Source organism: Bactrocera dorsalis, chromosome 2 (assembly GCF_023373825.1).
Source record: "Bactrocera dorsalis isolate Fly_Bdor chromosome 2, ASM2337382v1, whole genome shotgun sequence".
Classification (NCBI taxonomy): domain Eukaryota; kingdom Metazoa; phylum Arthropoda; class Insecta; order Diptera; family Tephritidae; genus Bactrocera; species Bactrocera dorsalis.
In genome coordinates, this window is record NC_064304.1 from 60,647,203 (window position 1) to 60,669,503 (window position 22,301).

At 36.6% G+C, this 22,301-nt stretch overlaps 1 protein-coding gene across 19 annotated transcripts in view; it reads right to left on the reverse strand.

Moving 5' to 3' along the window:
* The window catches only part of LOC105233177 (zinc finger BED domain-containing protein 4), a 454,786-nt gene that overhangs the window by 294,983 nt on the left and 137,502 nt on the right, over positions 1-22,301 (reverse strand). For 18 of the 19 annotated variants that reach the window (XR_007421869.1, XM_049449889.1, XM_049449886.1 and 15 more), the window contains one exon: positions 13,449-13,560. The exons of the other annotated variant lie outside the window; for it this stretch is intronic. Coding sequence is in view for 14 of the 18 variants with exons in the window: in XM_049449889.1 (XP_049305846.1) it covers positions 13,449-13,560 (112 nt within the window). In the remaining 4 variants the exon portion in view is untranslated. The remainder of the gene's footprint in view (positions 1-13,448; positions 13,561-22,301) is intronic. 19 annotated transcript variants of the gene reach the window in all.

A 22,301-nucleotide genomic window follows, 5' to 3' on the forward strand; every position in this document is an offset into this window, starting at 1 on the left:
CTCAAAAGCAAACGGCTTAGCAAGTCCTAATTTGTTCTTTCGGGTACGATGGAGTCGATACATCTTCACGTCCTTATTGCTTGACTCAGTAGATTCTTATGAGAGTTCTCCAATTGAAACTGGTGCATATTGAATAACACGGGAGCGATGTTATGACTGACGAAGAAAGATAATATCAGGACTATTTTGAAGTTAATCTAGCACAAATCTAGTGTATTTAGGGTTTGATTCCTTTTGAAATTGAGTTCGAATAGGATGGCAATAACGGGTGGACGAAGGTCTGCAGTTTTTATAAATTTGTTTGTGATCTTCATCATTTTGCGATTTTATTATCAATAGTACAGGGACATATGTCGTGACAAATTATTATTTTCAAATTTCTGCTTATATTTGCTCTGACCAGAATTGCCATCAAAGCCACATATTCCTATTGATAATACGTAATTAGAGGTCTCATTTCGTTCATTAATTACATTTGTGAGGCAATGTGGTGCAATAATTTTTTTTATGTCAACTTCAACATCAGATTCTGAGACCTTTATTTGCTCAGGAAAACTGTTTTTCCTTTAAAATGTTATCATAGCAGGGTAAAATGTTAATATCAAGTTTTTTGTTAACGAAACTTCTAATAAGTAGATATCAAAGCTTTATTAAATTTGCTTCGGCGATAAGTGATATTTCTTCACACATTTTCTAAACACCAAATATATGATATGATATAAAACAAATATTTGATAAAAGTGAGAAAATGATAAAATTAAAACCAATATATATGTATGTATGATGAAAAAAATCATAAAAACAATAAAATATGTACACGTAAATACAAGAAATTATAAAAACAAAATACACAAAAAATCGCATGCCTGGTAGAATAACATGAATAACAAAGAAAGTTGCAAAAAGTTGCAGCTGAAACCAATAGCATATTAGAACACATTAACTAATATAAACAAACTTGATTCATTTGTGGGTGAGACTGGGATCACAACTTTTTGTATATCTGAAATCGATGTATAAAGAAAAACATAGCACTAAAAAGGGCTCTTATAAAACAATTGTTTTAAAATAATAAAACAATATATTATTATATAAAAACTACTTTGTTATATAACATATACCTTTATTCTTAATACACATTTCGATTTATGGGGATTAAGCACGATTTTATATTGCAAATTTAATTTATTATAAGAGATAATTTAAAGCTATTTTCACTGCACAGTCCGCGTGTTTCTATTGTCTCACTTCTCGCGCTTTTCGTAGCCCCTACGAATGGGATAGAGCAAAAATGTATTTACCGTTAGTTTTATTGGTATTTTAAGAAATAGCTTTGATACAAACAGTGGTAAATTTCAAACTTTATTTTTTTTATTTTTGGCCTATGAAATCGACCAGTGTGCGTCGGGAGCGTTGAAACTTTCAACTTTTAACCATAATTTAAATCAAATTATAATTGGGGTGTAACCATAATTTGAATGAAATTATAATCACTCAATCCCCACCCTTCCTTAACTTCCCACCTATGTCTGAATTTGGTATTGCCGAAAAACTAATACGGCTCTTAAAACGGACGATCAGCAAACGAGGTTTCAGACAAGGTGACTCCGACTACAGTTCTGAAGTATTCGACGCAGGGCCCGCCGGGGGAAAGGAAGGAAGAGGAAGACCTCCACTCCGTTAGAAAGACCGGATGTCTCTTACCAATTTTCTCAAAACTTTATTTTTAAACCTTTTCACAGTTCCGATATACTTGCGCATCCCCAAAGCTGAATTTCATATATCTAGATTGCTATTAATATTCAATATTTCCCTACATTTCCCTATATTTCCCTATATAAAAATTTAATTTTCTGTTGTTATCGGTGATTTTCCCAGCTTAGCCAGCTTGTTTCATTAAAATTAGAGTCTGGATCTGTAACTTTTTTGTGTGAGCTTCAAAATACCAAAATATTTCACCGAGATGGAATATATTAGGGGATATATTTTATAACATATGACAGAATAAAGTGTTCCCTGAGTTTCATTAAGGACATACAATCATCAATATTCATATGTTACCACTGTAACCCCTACACAATCTAAAAACATTAAATTTTAAAACATTTACCTTATCTGTTAACATTAACATTGAAGATTTAACTTTAAAATAAAATTATACAAAAAAAGAGATTTTTATAATAAATTACATTGTCATTATAAACTCAAGTGTACCCGGTACTTTTATTTCGATTGTGTGTGACAACCATTTAAAGAAGGGGACAAAATAGAGATACACACAAGGCCTGTCGCAAAAGAAACAGAACTTTTTAAATATAACTGTTTCTGGTGGCGCCACCTATTGGTGGGTATATGAAATAAAAAGTTTGAGCTCTTGTTGATATTTCGTAAAAAATTTAAGACAATTGGATAACTACAATCGATGTTATCGATCAAAAAGTGACAGCAACTTTTGGTCATCGGTTGTAAAATGTATTTTGAACAAAGAGCAAATATTAGATTTTGTTTTAAACTTGGGAAAACGTTTACTGAAACATTTCAAATGATGGAAAAAGTTTATGGTGATCAGTGCCTATACCATAGTAATGTGCAGGAGTGGTTTAAGCGATTCCAAGAAGGTCGTGAGGACCTCTGTGACGATCAGAAATCACCGAAAAAAATCGTCTTCAGAAGTCAAAAATATAGACAATGCTGATTTGTTTTTACGATTCCGAGGGTATTGTACACCGAAAGTTCGTCCCACCTGGCCAAACGATTAATGCTGTGCTTTACCTTGGTATTATGAAGCGTCTTTTGTCACGCATTCGTTATGCTCGACCACAATATCGTGAGGCAGGGCGCCTGTTGCTCGATAATGCGCCGTGTCATTGATCGACGCTTGTTACTGATTTTTTGACAAAAATGTCCATATTAACCATTAATCACTCACCCTACTCACCTGATCTGGCACCCTGTGATTTTTACCTAAGTATTTGGAAAACTTCATTTGCCCATGAAAGGACACTGGTTTCAGGACATTTCAGCTATCCAAAAGGCGACGACCGATATTCTCAAGAGCATTCCGAAAAAATGACCTTAAACACTCCTTTGAAATGCTAATTGACCTGGCTTAACTCTGTATCGACGCATAAGGAAACTATTTTGAATAAAAAATATAACTTTTGAAAAATATTAATTTTAGGTTGTTTTTTTTTAACAGTCCTGTTTATTTTGCGACAGACCTTGTACATACTTATATGCATTTGTATCTAATGGTTACGAAATTGTTCAAATACTTTCATTTTATACGTATATTCACACAATGACTGATATTTTCAGTGAAAGGTCAGCCATAGGTATTCGGTGCTTAGGGCTTAAACAGTTATGACCCGATTTTGATAATTTTATAACTCCATTTGGAATACTTCTAAGCAGTATTTGTGCAGAGTTTTATTGGTCCCTTATTTGTATATTGGAAAGTGAACGAATAAGGTTGAGTTTCAACCTATTATTATTATTATTATTTTATTGAAAAGGATAATACAATTACACCTTAACATTCTAAAGATTTTACAGCATTAGCGACTAAGGCCATCAGCTTCTTAATATTAAATATTGATAACCTAATATATAATGGTTTAGTTATTTTGGAGTATCACACTTCAAAATAGATATCTAGTGTACATATAAATTTAATGAACTGTTGTATGTTAGTATGTGTTACGTTTGTTAGTAATTCTGTTAAGTTTAAGTTGAGACGGTTGTGTTCCAATGATGTGCAGTTTTGTATTAAATGTTGAGTTGTGAGATTCTCGGTATTATAATATGGGCAAACTGGTCTTTGGGAGTTTTCCAATATATGTTTGTGTATTAATTTGGTGTGACCCAACCGAAAGCGAGTATATACATACAATGCAATGTCTTCTGGATATAGTTGTAGGGAAAAGAGGTGATCTTCGTTGAGGATTTATTATTTTGTAATAGTGGGAGTATCGGCTCCAGTGTTCATTTTCGGCCTCACGATAGTACGTTTTAGCAAGATTTTTATTGTCTTTTTCAGGGGCGTCGCGAGGGGGGGTGTGACACCCCCCCATCTATGAACAAGTCGGCATTTTCGGCCGTTTTAATATCATAACTAAAAATTTGAAAGTTCATTTCGGCAATTCCAGTAAGAGTTGCCAAGTACCAGGAAATTTGTTGTCAAAACTTATTGAATATTTTTGAGATTTTCATCAAAATATATTATTGCACATTAATTTTTACGTCATATCCATTGCGAATTCACTAGCCGGCATTTATGAAAATTCTAACTTCAGTAAAACGCAATAAATAGCTCTATAATTGCGGCAGCAAGCTTAAAAAGACACCTTTTCGTAATTTACACGAGGATTATTAAAACACTACAATGTTCGAATAACAGTGGTTGAATATATTTTTTTTTAAGTTCGAAGAATGAATTTACTATCGATCGTCATTCTTTCAAAAGTCGGTTATCTCCTAATTTACTTTTATATGTGCAATATTTATATTCACAAGAAACTCGTTCTGTTTGAATTGACGAAGGAACCTAAGTTCTTCAGTGAAGATCTAGATTGTATTTTTGCTGAAACACAAATTCTTTTTGATTCATGTAAAGAGTGTAAATCTTTCGATGACATTTCTATAGTAGCGTACAAATTGAGAAAGGTCATTCCTTCTGCGTACAAAATTGTTCATTACATAATGACTGCTCCTGTCACGTCAGCTTCATGTGAACGTTCTTTTAGTAAATTGAAATTTGTTTTCAACGATTTGCGTACAACAATGGGGAATGAACGTTTGAATTCTTTGATGCTGCTTTCTTCTTCAAAGGATAAAGTAGACGAAATCGATCTGCGCGATGTTGTTGGAAAATGATCAATGTTGAAACATCGCAGAGTGAAAATATAACTCAGAAATTTATATTTTTTGCAATTCAATTTCTTAAGAAAATCTTGTTTTTTCCCGCGTAACACGTCGCTGAATAATATATGTATTTTATATTAAGAGAAACATATTAAATGATGATTATACTAATATGTACAATACTTATTTGAGAATAAAATAAAGAATTATGCTATTATGTTGTCAAACTTCTCCGTAATACCTTATCAGAAATGAAGATATCCTTATTTTATATATATTTATAAACATATACATTAAATCGGCAAATTCTTGAAATGAGTCGGCATTTCAAAGGGACTCACCCCCCCATGATCTGGATCCTCGCGACGCCCCTGGTCTTTTTTATTGTTGGTATTTATAAGTTTTAAGGGAGCTCTTGTCGCATATTTGACTTGGGAGTCGGTTAGAGTATTGCCTTGTATACCAATGTGGCTGGGTATCCGTGATAACTTAATTTTACTAATATTGTTGATTAGCATATCTCTAATTTGAGAGACAGTTGGATCAGCATAATTGACGTTTAGTTTTGCTTGGAGCGACGATAAAGAATTGCTGAAGATGAGATGCTTACGTCTACTCTTTTTTGCTATTAGGCAAGCGCGCAGGATGGCTGTTGCTTCTGCCCTGAAAATTGAGGCAAAAGGAGGTAGTATAGCTGACATGATTACAGAGTTATCCTTAACGACACTGAAGGCCACATTATTATAATCCTTTGATCCATCTGTGTAGAGTGTATCCCAATATTTGTGAGAACTTATTATTTCTGAGAAGTATTTTAAGTAAACGTCTGGTGGTGTAATTTCTTTTTTAAATTTAGCCAAATCCAGAATAACGCACGTTTTTATAAGACTCCAAGGGGGAGAGCGAAGGCTTGGGATCACTGGATTCTTTAAAAGAACGTTCATTTCCTTTGCAGCATCAATCAGCGTTTGCAAGGCTGAGGTTTTCTTGGTTTTTCTTTTCCGGCGTAGTCTCTTTGTTAGTGCGGCCTTAACAGGAGAGCCTTCGGCATTGATCAATTTCGTAATCATGCTTCTGGTGATGTAAAGCAATCTGTTTTCTAAGGTAGGTAACCCGGCTTCGGCTAAAATGTTTGTTATAGGGGTAGTACGGAAAGCTCCAATGGCGAGTCGAGCTGCAGTGTGGTATGCTGACGCCATCTTTGACCAGTTTCTTTTTGATGTTTTGCAGAATATAGGGAACCCATAATCAATTTTCGACAGAATTATTGCTTTAATTATGTGAGTGAGTGTGTTGGAATTACTTTCTAATTTTATATTGCTGAGGCACTTGATTATGTTTAATCTATTATGAAGTGATGAACATAATTGTGTTATGTGATCATTCCATGTGTACTTATGATTATATATTAAGCCTAAGATTTTAAGTTTATTTACATCTATAATATTACAGTTGTTGATGCTTAATGAGATATTATTACAATTTTCGACAGAATTATTGCTTTAATTATGTGAGTGAGTGTGTTGGGATTACTTTCTAATTTTATATTGCTGAGGCACTTGATTATGTTTAATCTATTATGAAGTGATGAACATAATTGTGTTATGTGATCATTCCATGTGTACTTATGATTATATATTAAGCCTAAGATTTTAAGTTTATTTACATCTATAATTTTACAGTTGTTGATGCTTAATGAGATATTATTACAATTTCGTTTGTTACATATGTGTAGGTGTTTAGATTTACTAGTGGAGATTTTAGTGCCACTGATAAGACACCAGCTTAAGATATTGTTAAAAAGAGTGTTAATTTGGTTAGTAAAATTATTTGAATTTCGCACGATGTTGAAGATATAAAGATCATCGGCATAAAGTAAATGTTTAAAGTATTTATGCTCATTTATTATACGGCTTAAATGATCGAAAGCTATAAGGAAAAGTGTTACAGACAAAGGAAAGCCTTGTGGAATACCGTTTTCAATTGGACATTGTTCACTTATTACACCATTAACTTTTACGCGAATTTTTCGATTGAGAAGGTAGTGCCGAATATAGTTAATTATTTTTGGACCGAGTTTCCAAGCGGTTAGTTGTGCTATGATAGTATGGAGACCTACTCGGTCGAAAGCTTTTTCCATGTCAATCGAAATAATTGAAAAATGGTTTTTACTATAGAGAGAGTTTGATATTTCCTCATCTAAGGTAAGAAGAGCATCAATTGTACTGCGACCAGGCTTAAATGCTGTTTGCCGATTAGAAAGTAGATTGTTATTTAGGAGGTACCACATTAATCTCCTTGCAACCATTTTTCCCATTACTTTTGATAGACATGAAATAAGTGAAATTGGGCGATAACCTTCAGTGGTGTTTTTTGGTTTATTGGGTTTTGGTATAGGGATAGTGAGACTTGTTTTCCAAAATTGAGGAACTACGCTATTTGTAAATATTATGTTGTATAGTTGGCATAGTTTAGTTTTACCTATGGGGGGAAGGTTTTTTATAAGCGGATATGGGATTTTGTCTAGGCCTGGAGTTTTACCTTTCAGTGTAGAGAAGCAAGAATTAAGTTCAAGTGTAGAGAAAGGAAGATCTATTTGCTTTGCTTTTTGACTTAAGTGGTAATTAATATGGACAGAATTAATATATCGAATTTTTCTAATTACGTATTCATCGCTAAAATTGCTATTTTTTGAATAGTTCGACCAGGTTTTGGCAAAAACCTGTGCTATTTCTATTGGAGTGGATGTGTTTAAATTTTCAGATTTTTTAATTGTGTGGATATTTTTTGAAAGGAAATTTCCATGGATGATATTTATTTTTCTCCAGAGAATTTGGGAGCTGGTTTGGTAATTAATATTCCTCGTAAATTCTACAAATGCGGTCCGTTTTGAGACTTTAACTTCTCTTTTAAATTTTGCGTTGGCTTTTTTATAATTTAAAACATTTTCATTTGTGGGATTACGCATAGTAATTTTCCATAAATCCACTTTTTGAAGCCTGATGGAAGTAAGTTGCTCATTTCACCAGTAAGTTGAGCGTTTGCAAAACCTGGGCTTGTTAACTGGTATGGACAAGTGAGCAGCTTGTTTTATATTTCTTAACATAGCTGCTGCTGCCTGGTTACTATTGTTAATGTTGAAGGTTAAGTCAGCTAAAAGTCTCTCCATAGTTTTTTGATATAATAACCAATCAGCAAATTTTAGATTGTACCCCCTATTGAGGTTCATATTTTGATACCGGTTAAGCCCAAATAGGGATATGAAGATGGGTAGATGATCGTTGCAATGTGTGCCAGAGGTCTTCCAAGTGGCAGCAATATTGAGAGGAGGATTGCAGACGCTAAGATCAATGTGTGTTTGTGTTGATCGTGTTGAAAAATGGGTAAGGGATTTGTCGTTAAGTAGTATTAGATTATTTTTTGTATGAAGTTGGAAATGATTTTACCTCTTTTGTTATAATTAGGGGAACCCCATAGAGGACTCCACCCGTTAAAGTCGCCAAGAAGTAGAATAGGATGTGATGAAGTGTTAATAAGATTTGATAAATCGGCTTCTGTTAAATTGTCGGTTGGCGATATATAAGCGTTAATTATTATGAAAGTAGTGGTGGATTTAATATTAGCAGCCACTGAAAGAATATTAGTATTTATGTTAAGATTGGAATTTTCAATTGAGTTATGAATTAATAAAGCTACTCCCCTTTTGGCAAATTTATCGCGCTCTATGTCGTTAGTTGTATAAATAGAAAAATTTGCCGGTATGATACTGTTTGGTGGGTTATTAAATAAATGAGTTTCTTGGAGAGCAACTATATGAAACAGACTTTCTTTTAGAAGTAAAGTGAGCTCATTGTAATTGTTGTAGTAACCATTAAGATTCTACTGCAGAATCTTAAGTACCATAAAGAATCAATGAGTGTTAGGTGAGAGGAAACTTCACTATTAAAGAAATATTTAATAGTAAGAGTTGTTTATAGAACTATATCGTCAACAGTTTCTGAGCCAAGAGAATCTGTAGAAGAGTATTATGGATAGCAGTTCTGTCTTCGGTGTTTTGTAGTACTGTATTATTGCTTAAGTGTTGTGTGAGAAGAGTGCGTGCGTTTAAAAGGGAGATTGGGTTATTGTTGTTGTTTGGTAAAGAGGAATTGGAAGAGGATTTGTTATGTGGGTGTTTATTTGAATCAGTTGTGTAGTTGGATTGTTGGGTGTATTGTTGGTAAGGAGTATTGATGTTATTGTTGCTATTGTTAATAGTAAGAGAAGTATCAGATGATGGGAATTGTTGGTTGTTGCTTGTTTTTTGTTCTATTGGTTTTCTGATTTTTTTTGTTGTCTACAGTTAATGCATTCTACTTTACTACATGGAGTGGGGTTATAGGTTGAGGAGGAGCAAACGTTACACTTCGGATCGGATTTGCAATGTTTGGCTGTATGGCCCAGAACAAAGCAGTTTTTACACTGCATTGGAGATGGGATATAAGGTTCAACTTTAACTTTAAGCCAAGCAACATTAACTTCTTTGGGTAATTCGTATGCGTTAAAGGAGATTATGTGAAGAGGGGTGTTAATAGATTTGCCATCTATAATTTTCGTAATTTTTGTGCACTCTTTTGCACCCTGTTGGCGTAGACCGTCCACTATTTCGTTTTCAGTAAGGCTAGCAAGACAACTTGCATAAAGAACGTCTTTAACCGTGTTTAGTGTTGGGTGTAAATTAACGGAAATTTCACAGATGTTTGACAGTTTTGTTGCTTTGAGGAATTTGCTAGTTTGTTGGTTATTTTTGGTGAGGATGAGAAGATCTCCGTCTCTGGTAAATGAGACAGAACTGGGTGGTTCGTAAGTAATCGATTCTAGTGCTTTTTGGAGAAGGAATATGTTAATGGATTTTAAATGTTTTTGACTGTCTTTGTTTTTAATTATTAGGAATTTGGGACAAGAGGAAGGGGAGAGGTTCAGGGTTTTGTTGTTTTTCTTTAAATGTGGGAAGTCATGTGGATTATTGAGGTTTGGAGTTTTACGTTTGGGTGATGGCTCCGCTCCCAAGATTGCAAAGTAGTTTTGGTCACCACCTCCAGGATCGGAGGCCATGATTGATTCACAAATATTTTTTTTTTTAAATTACACAAAATTCACTGATTAATTAAAAGTTTAATTATTAAGAGAAAGTCACTATCTTATAAAATTGACACCTGAAAACAACAAAATTGTTAAGAGCGAACGGATAGGAGAAAAACAATCACTAAGAACGTGTTTACTGTTCGGTAGACAATTGAGAACGTGAGTTTCAAATTGTGTTATATGGGAAGTAGGAGTGGTTGTTATTCAAATTCGCACTGAAACATAAGAATTTAAGGATAATGATAATTTCTGAATTTGGTTGAAATTGGTCGAGTAGGTCCGGAGATATGGTATTTCACGTGGGCGATGTCATGCTCATTGCTCACTGACGGCACCGGCTCCTAGAAAGCCTTCTTGTGCCTTTCTGGAACTAAAATTTAATGCCTTTGGGGTTATATCCGATTTCACCTTTTTTTACACTGTCGTAAGAAGGAACGAAAGGATTCTGTGTAAATTTTGGTTATATAGTTCGTGTGGTTTGGGAGAGATATGCATTCCTAAGAGGTCAGCCCCCAAACCTATTTACCAAATTACTGTTTAGTATCTTATACTATGTTCGGACCGACATTGAAAACATTTTAAAAACACGTTTATATGTTGTGGAATCTAAGTCGTTCGGACTAACAATGTGTGTTTTCGATGAGTTTTCACTGACAAAAATCAAAGCGGCATTCTCTTGCTCTTGCAAAATAGCACGATGACACAAAACGCAAAAATCCTATACCGAAACCACTGCAGAATCTAGTAATAACGGGTGATTTTTTTGAGGTTAGGATTTTCATGCATTAGTATTTGACAGATCACGTGGGATTTCAGACATGGTGTCAAAGAGAAAGATGCTCAGTATGCTTTGACATTTCATCATGAATAGACTTACTAACGAGCAACGCTTGCAAATCATTGAATTTTATTACCAAAATCAGTGTTCGACAATTTTTTTTTTTATCGACAAATTTTGTTCAGCGATGAGGCTCATTTCTGGTTGAATGGCTACGTAAATAAGCAAAATTGCCGCATTTGGGGTGAAGAGCAACCAGAAGCCGTTCAAGAACTGCCCATGCATCCCGAAAAATGCACTGTTTGGTGTGGTTTGTACGCTGGTGGAATCATTGGACCGTATTTTTTCAAAGATGCTGTTGGACGCAACGTTACGGTGAATGGCGATCGCTATCGTTCGATGCTAACAAACTTTTTGTTGCCAAAAATGGAAGAACTGAACTTGGTTGACATGTGGTTTCAACAAGATGGCGCTACATGCCACACAGCTCGCGATTCTATGGCCATTTTGAGGGAAAACTTCGGACAACAATTCATCTCAAGAAATGGACCCGTAAGTTGGCCACCAAGATCATGCGATTTAACGCCTTTAGACTATTTTTTGTGGGGCTACGTCAAGTCTAAAGTCTACAGAAATAAGCCAGCAACTATTCCAGCTTTGGAAGACAACATTTCCGAAGAAATTCGGGCTATTCCGGCCGAAATGCTCGAAAAAGTTGCCCAAAATTGGACTTTCCGAATGGACCACCTAAGACGCAGCCGCGGTAACATTTAAATGAAATTATCTTCAAAAAGTAAATGTCATGAACCAATCTAACGTTTCAAATAAAGAACCGATGAGATTTTGCAAATTTTATGCGTTTTTTTTTTAAAAAAAAGTTATCAAGTCACCCTTTATATGACGGCACGAAAATAAACATGGGTTTTGGTCTGACATATTTTACAGCCATTGCAAATAATTTTCTGCGTGTGTTTGTTGTTGTGCCGTTGCACCAAAGGGAAAATTCTGCAATTTCTGCACGGTGAAAGGTTTTGCAAGAGCAAGAGAATCCCCCTAATATGAGAATATCAAGCGACAGCTGTATTTGTAAAGGGTGATTTTTTAAGAGCTTGATAACTTTTTTAAAAAAAAAAACGCATAAAATTTGCAAAATCTCATCGGTTCTTTATTTGAAACGTTAGATTGGTTCATGACATTTACTTTTTGAAGATAATTTCATTTAAATGTTACCGCGGCTGCGTCTTAGGTGGTCCATTCGGAAAGTCCAATTTTGGGCAACTTTTTCGAGCATTTCGGCCGGAATAGCCCGAATTTCTTCGGAAATGTTGTCTTCCAAAGCTGGAATAGTTGCTGGCTTATTTCTGTAGACTTTAGACTTGACGTAGCCCCACAAAAAATAGTCTAAAGGCGTTAAATCGCATGATCTTGGTGGCCAACTTACGGGTCCATTTCTTGAGATGAATTGTTGTCCGAAGTTTTCCCTCAAAATGGCCATAGAATCGCGAGCTGTGTGGCATGTAGCGCCATCTTGTTGAAACCACATGTCAACCAAGTTCAGTTCTTCCATTTTTGGCAACAAAAAGTTTGTTAGCATCGAACGATAGCGATCGCCATTCACCGTAACGTTGCGTTCAACAGCATCTTTGAAAAAATACGGTCCAATGATTCCACCAGCGTACAAACCACACCAAACAGTGCATTTTTCGGGATGCATGGGCAGTTCTTGAACGGCTTCTGGTTGCTCTTCACCCCAAATGCGGCAATTTTGCTTATTTACGTAGCCATTCAACCAGAAATGAGCCTCATCGCTGAACAAAATTTGTCGATAAAAAAGAAAAGAACCGAACACTGATTTTGGTAATAAAATTCAATGATTTGCAAGCGTTGCTCGTTAGTAAGTCTATTCATGATGAAATGTCAAAGCATACTGAGCATCTTTCTCTTTAACACCATGTCTGAAATCCCACGTGATCTGTCAAATACTAATGCATGAAAATCCTAACCTCAAAAAAATCACCCGTTATATGGTGTGTGGACAAATATCAAGTGACAATTTAGGGCCGGCAAAACATGTCTTCCAAAAACATCGATTAAACTAGAGCAGGCACCGATTATAATGAGTAGAATGTAAGTTTTCAAGTAGTTTTCAGCGAAAGCTGTGTTTAAGTTCGACAGATTTTACATGGACGAAAACACAAGTTTTCGTGCGAAAACCGGTTTTTCCCACGAAAACATGTTTTCGTTGTAGGTCCGTACATAGTATTAATTTGTATCTTAGTTACGACATTTTATAAGTTTGTGATTAATGGAGGTTTTGTGGTAGTGGCAAAAGACCAATCCCGCCCATCTGCAATACGAATGCAGTCGTGAAATGAGTTACAATATCTATTTATTTATTTAGTTATCGCACTTGTAGTGCTTTAGTTTTCGGTTAACTTTAAACGTCAATTCGAACGTCGAACGTCGATCAATTTGTGTGATAAATTATTAATAGTCGAGATGGCCAGAATTGAAACAATCGGTATATTGCGAAACAACTACATTTTATTAAATTCGTGGAATCAGATTAGTGGTTGTAGTATTAATATCACTAAAGTGTTGTTATCATAAATAACAAGTTAAATGATAATCATAGTAATTTACTCAAAAACATGTAAATAGTAATTATTACAAAGAATTATACCTTTGATCGGCCGACAGAAAATTTTTTGGAAATGCTATAGTTTCCGGACTAATAACGGGATAGCTTCCAGCTTTCAAATGTATATCTACATTCTGAGGCTTGCATTTACCGCCTGCAAATAAAACAAATAAACTTGGTTTACTAATTACATTCTAATAGTAAAATTAAAAATATTTTAGTTAAAGTTAAAATTACGTAGATCGAGTAAAAAAATTATTGCTTTGGTGTTTAAACCCATAGAGAGGTGCATACACATCTACATTTTACCGAAAAATAATAATGACGTTATGCAAAAAAAATTACAGCAGAAACTTCGCGAAATCATTGGTTTTCTAAAGAAACAACAAATTATGTACACATAACATCAGTTAATGGCAAATACTACTCATTTTACTTGTCACATCACGCAGTAGTAAAGCCAGATAAAAAAACAACTAAAGAATTCAACGGGGACGTCGAAAAAATGTATAGACAAATAGTCGTACATAAAGACGATCAAGATTTTCAGCGAATTATTTTCCGAAAATCCCCCAATAGTCACCTACGCGACTTTAAGTTAAAAAGAGTGACCTTTGACGTTAACTGTGCCCCATACTTAGCCATTAAAACACTCCATGAATTGGCTGAAAACACCAAGTCAGAATTTCCTCTGGCGACCCAGATGTTAAAAACACAAACGTATGTAGACGATATTCTGTCTGGAAGTCACAGTCTTCTACAAGCATACGAATCATTATCACAAGTAATCCAAGCCCTCAAATCCGCAGGGTTTCCATTAAAGAAGATTACGGCAAATATCCCAACTATATTAAAAAATATACCAAAAGAAAGTTTGTTGGACACTAATTTCCTTATTTTTGAAAAGGAAAGTACAACAAAAACTCTGGGCATCCAATGGAATGTGAGTTTCAGTTTTTTCAGTTTTCATACACGACTGAGTCCATATCCGCACTATCCGCCATTACAAAACGCCAAATTCTCTCCTCTGTGGCAAAACTTTTTGACCCCGCAGGACGGCTATCGCCAATTATGATACAAGCCAAAATCCTGATACAAGAATTATGGCTAGATGGTACTGGGATGGGACGAGCAAGTAAAACCACTCCGTTTAGAAAAGTGGTCCCAGTTCGCGAGCAATCTAAACGATATCACACAAATACAAATCCCACGATGGGTAAATTATGTCCCAGAACACAAAGTCGAACTACACGGCTTTTGTGACGCCCCTGAAAAGGCGTATTGCGCCACTATATATGTTCGTACACAAAGCGACAAGGCGACCACAAGCCACTTACTAGTTGCAAAAGCAAAAGTAGCTCCTCTAAAAATCATAAGTCTACCACGACTAGAAGTATGTGGTGCACTACTACTTGCCAAACTAGCATCCATAGTTCAAACGCAACTGAATATGGCAAAAAATAAATTATATCTCTGGTCCGATTCCAAGATTGTATTAGCCTAGTTTGGAAAAACCACCACATGCATGGAAGACGTATATCTCCAATCGAACGTCTCAAATTCTTGACCTAGTAGGATCAGCCACTTGGCAACACGTAGCCAGTGCTGACAATCCTGCTGATCTAGGTACAAGAGGGTGCAAACCTCTGCACCTTGCCACTACCACCCTCTGCTGGAATGGCCCCGATGGTTAACAGAATCTCCCGATTCTTGGCCGCAATCGCCCATGCGCAATATTATTGCCCCAGAAGGTCTAAAGATCGACTCCTTTCACATAACATTGGGTGATACTGACATGCTTGAGAGATTTTCATCTTTCCCCCGAGCCCTCAGGGTAATCGCTTACATGCTCAAATTCATAGAGCGACTCAAGCTTAGAATTAAGGGAATACGCACAGTATATCCCCAAGGCGATACAGTGACGCACCTAGACTTACAAAAAGCAAAGGTCGCTCTTATCGCATCTACTCAAGCGCGCTTCTTCAGCCAAGAGATATCAGTACTGAGAGAATCGAAGCCGATCGATAAAAAGAGCTCACTCCTAGTACTAAATCCATTCATAGATACGAAGGGTCTACTTCGTGCAAATGGTCGGCTTGTCAATTCAAGCCTAACGTATAACGAACGTCATCCCATTGTTATACCAGAGAGATCGCAACTTGCCACATTATATCTCAATAACGTCGATGTACTATTATTACACGCAGAACACCGCCTCATGCAACAAATAGTCCGCCAAGAGTTTTATATCCCAAGACTCAAGCCAAAGATAAAGAAATGCATTTTTTCGTGCAAGATCTGCACTATGCATAAACAAAAGATGCGAACACAGATTATGGCAGCACTTCCGCCGGAACGCTGCAACTTTGCTCTGCCCTTCACTATCGCAGGTGTCGATAACGGCAAGACATTTATAGGTGCTCAAAGAGCCACCGAAAAACAGTTTGTGAACTTTATCAAGCAAGTTTCACCTGAGATTGTACAAAAGTACGCTCCCCAAAGCATTAACTGGCAGTTCATCCCTCCAAGCGCTCCTCATATGGGTGGTTTATGGGAACCAGCGGTAAAAAGCTTCAAATCCCACTTTAAAAAAGTAGCTGGAAACTACAAATTTAACTTTGAAGAATTCACAACATTATTAATTCGTATTGAAGCCGTTCTCAATTCACGGCCATTGACGACACTCTCGCAAGATCCCTCAGATCTAACAGCTCTTACACCAGGGCACTTTCTCAATGGAGCACACATTCTGGCCATACCTGAGCCAGGCGTGGAGTCGCTATCCTTACTAAACAGATGGGAAAGAATTAAAATCCTCCATCATAATTTCAGCCGCCGATGGAAGGAGGAGTAGATAAAGGACCTTTACAAAAGGTACCGCTGGAAAGCTCCCGAAAAGGCGCCAAAGCTTGGAGATTTTGTCCTAATACACGACGATTGTCTCCCCCCTACAGAATGGCGGCTTGGTCGCATAGAGAAGCTTCATCACGGCTCCGACGGTCATATCCGAGTAGTTGATCTCCGTACTCAAAACGGAACGCTGACCAGACCGCTCGTTAAACTATGCTTCTTACCAACCGCAGATAATAACGAAAATGCACATAATAAACAATCCGTACAATAATACCGACACGCAGAAATTGAAACATCCGTTAATAACTAAAACCGAAATCAATCGCACATATGATATATCATAAAGATACTAAAAAATAATGGGTAGATTAGTAAACTCTGACAAACCAAATACACCAACCAACACACCAACAAACACACCACTTACAAAGCAACACTGGCCCACTCACCACACTTGGAGACAACACTCATCGACTGGAAGCAGAAGTCTACACCCACACACACACCAATACACGCCGTACATCAACCCACTATAACTCTCCACCACCCAACGAACAAAAACCCTTGTCAAGGAAGAAGCCGACCCTTTCGATCACGATCTACGAGCGATTAACATCAGCGGACGTTTTCTTGGCTATTTTCGGCGCGCAGCTGCTTCTCTCTCTTTTTTCTTCAATCAACTTAATTTCGATTTTTTTCTACAATATACTTGGTACAACCTCCATTGGTATCCGACCAAGGAGCTCATCAATATACGGTTCTTCCACGCATTTACTGTCCCTCCACTGGTATCCGACCAGGGAGATTTTTCTTGTGACCTCAACAAGTAAGTGCTGGTGTTCACTAGTCATACTACCAATATGGCGAAATAAGGTTCACGATGTCAGAGAACGAAAGTTTTTGCAGGGGTACTTGTCCAAGATGATCACAGTTTTGCATCTGAGGAATCGAAAATAGTAGAGTTCCGCACTCAGTTATGATAACCATAATGTTAAAAAATGTACATTTATTTGACCAAGAATCACATTTTTACCATTAACCACTCCCCGTATTCACCTGATATGGCACGATATGACATCTTCCTTTTTGGAAAAATGCATTTGCCCATGAAAGGAAAGCGTTATGCAGACGTAGAGGCCATTCAAAAGGCTTGCACCGGAGTCAGGAGACATATTTTCGCGCGACGTGTTTCTGTGAGTGGTGCAAGCCGAAAATGCAGCGTTCGTTAGAACAGAGGTACGCGGTTAAATTATGTAAGAAACTCGGTAAATCTGCGACAAAGACGTTTGATATGGTCAAACAGGCTTACGCAGAAGTTGCCTCCTCAAGAGGCACAAACGAAGGGTCAATCGGGTCCGACAAGACGTCGCAGGTAATTGGAACTGGCACCACGACAACACTCCGGCTTATACCCCCATTCTTGTGAACAGCTACCTAACCAAGGCCGGCATCCCAATATTTTCGCAGTCGTCCAACAGCCCACATGTGGCCTCGCCGGACATTTTTTGTTTACTTGCCTGAAAAAGCCTATGAAAGGCAAGCTTTTTGAGACGACATTCAAGCAGCATGCACTTCGGCTCTCAAGGCAATTCCAGAGAATGCCTTCGGTGACGCCTTCAATGCTTAGAAATCGTGCTGGAAGAGCTGCATAGACGCAGAAAGTTTTTAATGAATTGTAACGATTGGTTCAATAAATTTTTTTAAATGGACTCAGTTCTATTACTTTTCGGACAAACCCTAACTAACTGACTTTATTGAGGAGAAAGCCAAATCATTAAGAAAAAATAAAAGCTTCAAACCAATTTGTACATTTTGTTACAATGTACATATTGACAGAAAAATAACGATTAGAAATCAAGTTAATAAAAAACAATAAAACTGAAAGGACAAAGTAAAGTGTAATATACTGTAATTTGCTAAGTATGTAAAAAAGTAGTTTAAATAAACATTTACTTGAAATATGAAGATTATTATATTAATTATAGTAGTCTTTATAGAGTTTATATCATGGTGCAAAATTTTCAAATCGACCTTCTAATATCAAACCCTACTAAATTGAAAAAACACATTATAAACCGTAGACGTGCGGGTGACATACTTTATTGTAATGTATAATACGGTAGTCAGCTCGTTTAATGGATAGAAAAATTTCACGAAACAAAATTATGTGGGCCAAGTTTTGAGAATCTTTCGAGAACTTGTTCTGCAGTGACTTCAATGTCATGAAGCGTGTGCCGCAACGCCAGACCGATCAATCTATCCTGAAACATGTTCGTCCTCAGCCACGTTTTCATGCGACGTAGTGTTGAAAAAGAGCGTTCAGAGCTCGCATTCGTCACAGAACTCTTTCTTTCAAAACATGCGAAGAAAACTATAAATTATGGGCTATAGGTCTAATCGCAGTTCTTCAACGTTTCCAATGCAGTAGTCGGTAACTTGTTGTCTTTTCACTTTTGCATTTGCCTCCAAAGGCACTGTCAGAGATCGAGTTTACCGTTGAGCTTCAAACGTCGCACGACGTTGTCGTTATCCAGAAGGTTTTCTAATCTACCTATGATGGATGGAACACCATTGCTACATTTAGCAATTTCCACCTCGCTGTCATCTAATGCATTTTCAATAATGCTCCGTTTCCGTGATGGTGTGCGATAAAAATTTTGTGTTTCTCACTGTTTCTTTCCGATTTTGTATCTCTACACTAATTGTTTGAAAAGAATTCCATGTGCTGCCAACAATCATTTTAATCAAACCGTTTAAAAACTACAATATTTATAAAAGCGAACTTTTTCCTGAGGCGTAGAAAAAGACAAGGTGAGGCTAAGTGGCAACATACAACGCATAAAATAAACAAATGATTGAAAAGACCATCTCCGGATCACTTCAATAAGGCACCGCCGCATACTGCATTGATTCTTTGTGAGTTTTTCGCCAAAAATTTTAACAACTATCGTACCGCAACTACTGTATTTGCGTAATTGAGTTTGAGTGGGACTTTTGGCTAACCAGCAAACTCAAACGAAGCTGTCTTAAGTCAATTGAAGACCTTAAACGTGAATCGCTACGTCTATTGAAGGCTATTCCGGAAATTTTGAAGAATAAATTAAAAATTTTTAAGTTATGAACAAAGTATTCCTGTTTTGCTCACGGAAACTGGGGTAATTTGTGAATCGATTTCACACATTTTTAACTAATAAGTTTTAATAAATTCTGTACTAAATTTTCTTCTTAATGATTAAAAAGTAATTTTTGGTGAAATAATCGTCCTTCGAATGTTGGATTCTGAGCAATTTTTGGTCGACAGTCAATTTGTGTGGAACAAACCGTGCACCTACCTTTCGTAAGCGCAAATTTTTGGTCAAAATGCGATAAATCGATGTTTTGGAGATGTTCAATTCCATTTCCATGAATTTCAATAGTAATTTCGGCTGATTTTTGATGAATTCGCGCACAGATTCGATGGAAACGGATTTTGATTGACCCACATGTTGATCGTCATTTATGTCTTCACGACCACTTTGAAAACGTTGAAACCACTCGTGCATTCTGCTACGGAATTCTTAATCATCGCCATAAACTTGTTTCATCGTTTGAAACGTTTCGGTAAAAGTTTTACCAATTTTAAAACAAAGTTTAATGTTGGCTCTTTGTTCGAAGCTCATTTTCGCACCGATAACACAAATGTAGGGACACTGAAACGCAATAATTTCACTTCCAATCAATGAAATGTCATGAAATTCTCATTTGACAATCGATAAAGATAGCAGATTCTTACACACCGGTCGACATATTGATGGCGCCACCAGGGGGCACTAGATTCAAAAAGTCCTGTTTACTTTGGAAAGCATCTTGTTGTGGTGTTTAAAAACTTATGTTTATGCTTCCCATATACAGTATGTATTGGTCAATTCGTATATTAGATATATGGAGACTACAGGCAGTTTGCTCTGATTTTATTAACCTTTCGCCTTACGAATAACCCTATATTTCATCAAGAAAACTTTCATATTAACCGATATACTTGTAGTTCATTTGTACATTGCAAAGTAAAAGAATGAGGTTATATAAAAATGTTGTTTTATGGGGAGTACCTGTGGGTTTATTTCTATACATCGTATGATAAAATATCAGGATAATAAAAGGAATTCAGCGGATGAAACGAACTGTTGCGATGCGGTACATTCTTTAAATTGCTTTACTAAACATATCTTTATAAATAAAGACTATTTAGATATTTTACACAAATCTTTGAAGTTTTCCTCAGATTTTCCACACTTGATATGTTTTTGCTAATTCATTACTTTTCCTTTTTTGTGATTATATTATAGTAAGGCATCTAGAAGTATTTTTTATTTTACATTCTTCATATACTCCTGTGCCCAAAAAATAAGATGACATTGTATTTATTTTGAAAATTCTTTATTTATTCTTCCAAATCCATTTCATCCCCTTCAAAGTAGACTCCTCCCGACGCAATGCACGTATGCCAACGGATTTTCCAATCTTCAAAACACTGGTTGTACAGGGTGGCTGATGAATTTTGCTACATTAAGAAACTCAAATAATTTTTTTTTCAGTGTATGGAATTTATTTTTCTTTTATTCATGTTAAAGCTCATTCAATTTTATTAAATATAGCTTAATTAGTTTTAAAAATAATGGAATTTAAATGCCCCCCCTGCTCGTTGATGCATGTGCGGCATCTTACCAAAAAGTTGTTCATTACTGCTTGGAGAGTTGAGACAGGAATAGCCGCAATTGTTTCTCGAATATATTGCCTTAGTTCATTCAAATTTGTTGGTTTTGCTTTGTAGACTTCCTGTTTGCAATAACTTCACAAGAAAAAGTCAGCAGTAAAGTCAGGCGACCTGGGTGGCCAACAGAATGTGGAGTTTCCGGATATCAGCTTATTGAGAAATTTTCGTCGCAATTCTGTCATAACAGGTTGGGCTATGTGAGGAGCTGCACCATCTTGCTGAAACCACACAGAGTTGAAAGAAATTCTCATTCGGCGTAATTCTGGATAGAAAAACTCTCTCAACATGCTCAAGTAACGGTCTCCAGTAACCGTAACGGTGTGACCATTTTCTTCGAAGAAGTAGGGGCCCTACAACGTGATGAAACTGCACACCACACTGTGACACGAAGTGGATGCATTACGTCTCTTCCAGCTCCTACCAACAAACTAGGCAACGATGAGAAGGATGAGTCATCGCAGCGACCAACTGAGCAGCACCATAAGCAGAGCTCACAAAAAACTAAAGCAGGAGAGAACGGCAGTCAACAACGGCCAGCAGCAAACATGATCACACCAACTAAACAGGTACCAGCAAGTACGCAGGCAGCGAAGAACAACATAAAGCAAGGTGAGAATGTACCAATAAAAAAAGGCCAGTCTGTACAAACTGGCATTGACCGCTACATTAACATAAAAAGGAAATTAAGTCCTTCAAAGTCAGCGGTCAATCCCAAGAAATTCCAAGGCGGTACACCAATTAACCCTTTCGCGGACACGTCGGCATAATCCGACACAACGAATGGCTTAAATTGGACACGTCGGTATATGCCGACATAGAAAAAAAATCGTATATAAACACGTCGGACATAGCTTATTGTGTGCCACTGCAGAAGCAATCAGATTTAAGTTAGTGTCCCAGTTCGATTTGTTTTGTTTTTTTTTTTTTGTTAACTATAACGGAAATTTTCGTGAGTGGTTATCGGTTTTAACGGGTGATTTTTTTGAGGTTAGGATTTTCATGCATTAGTATTTGACAGATCACGTGGGATTTCAGACATGGTGTCAAAGAGAAAGATGCTCAGTATGCTTTGACATTTCATCATAAATAGACTTACTAACGAGCAACGCTTGCAAATCATTGAATTTTATTACCAAAATCAGTGTTCGGTTTTTTTTTTTTCGGACAAATTTTGTTCAGCGATGAGGCTCATTTCTGGTTGAATGGCTACGTAAATAAGCAAAATTGCCGCATTTGGGGTGAAGAGCAACCAGAAGCCGTTCAAGAACTGCCCATGCATCCCGAAAAAT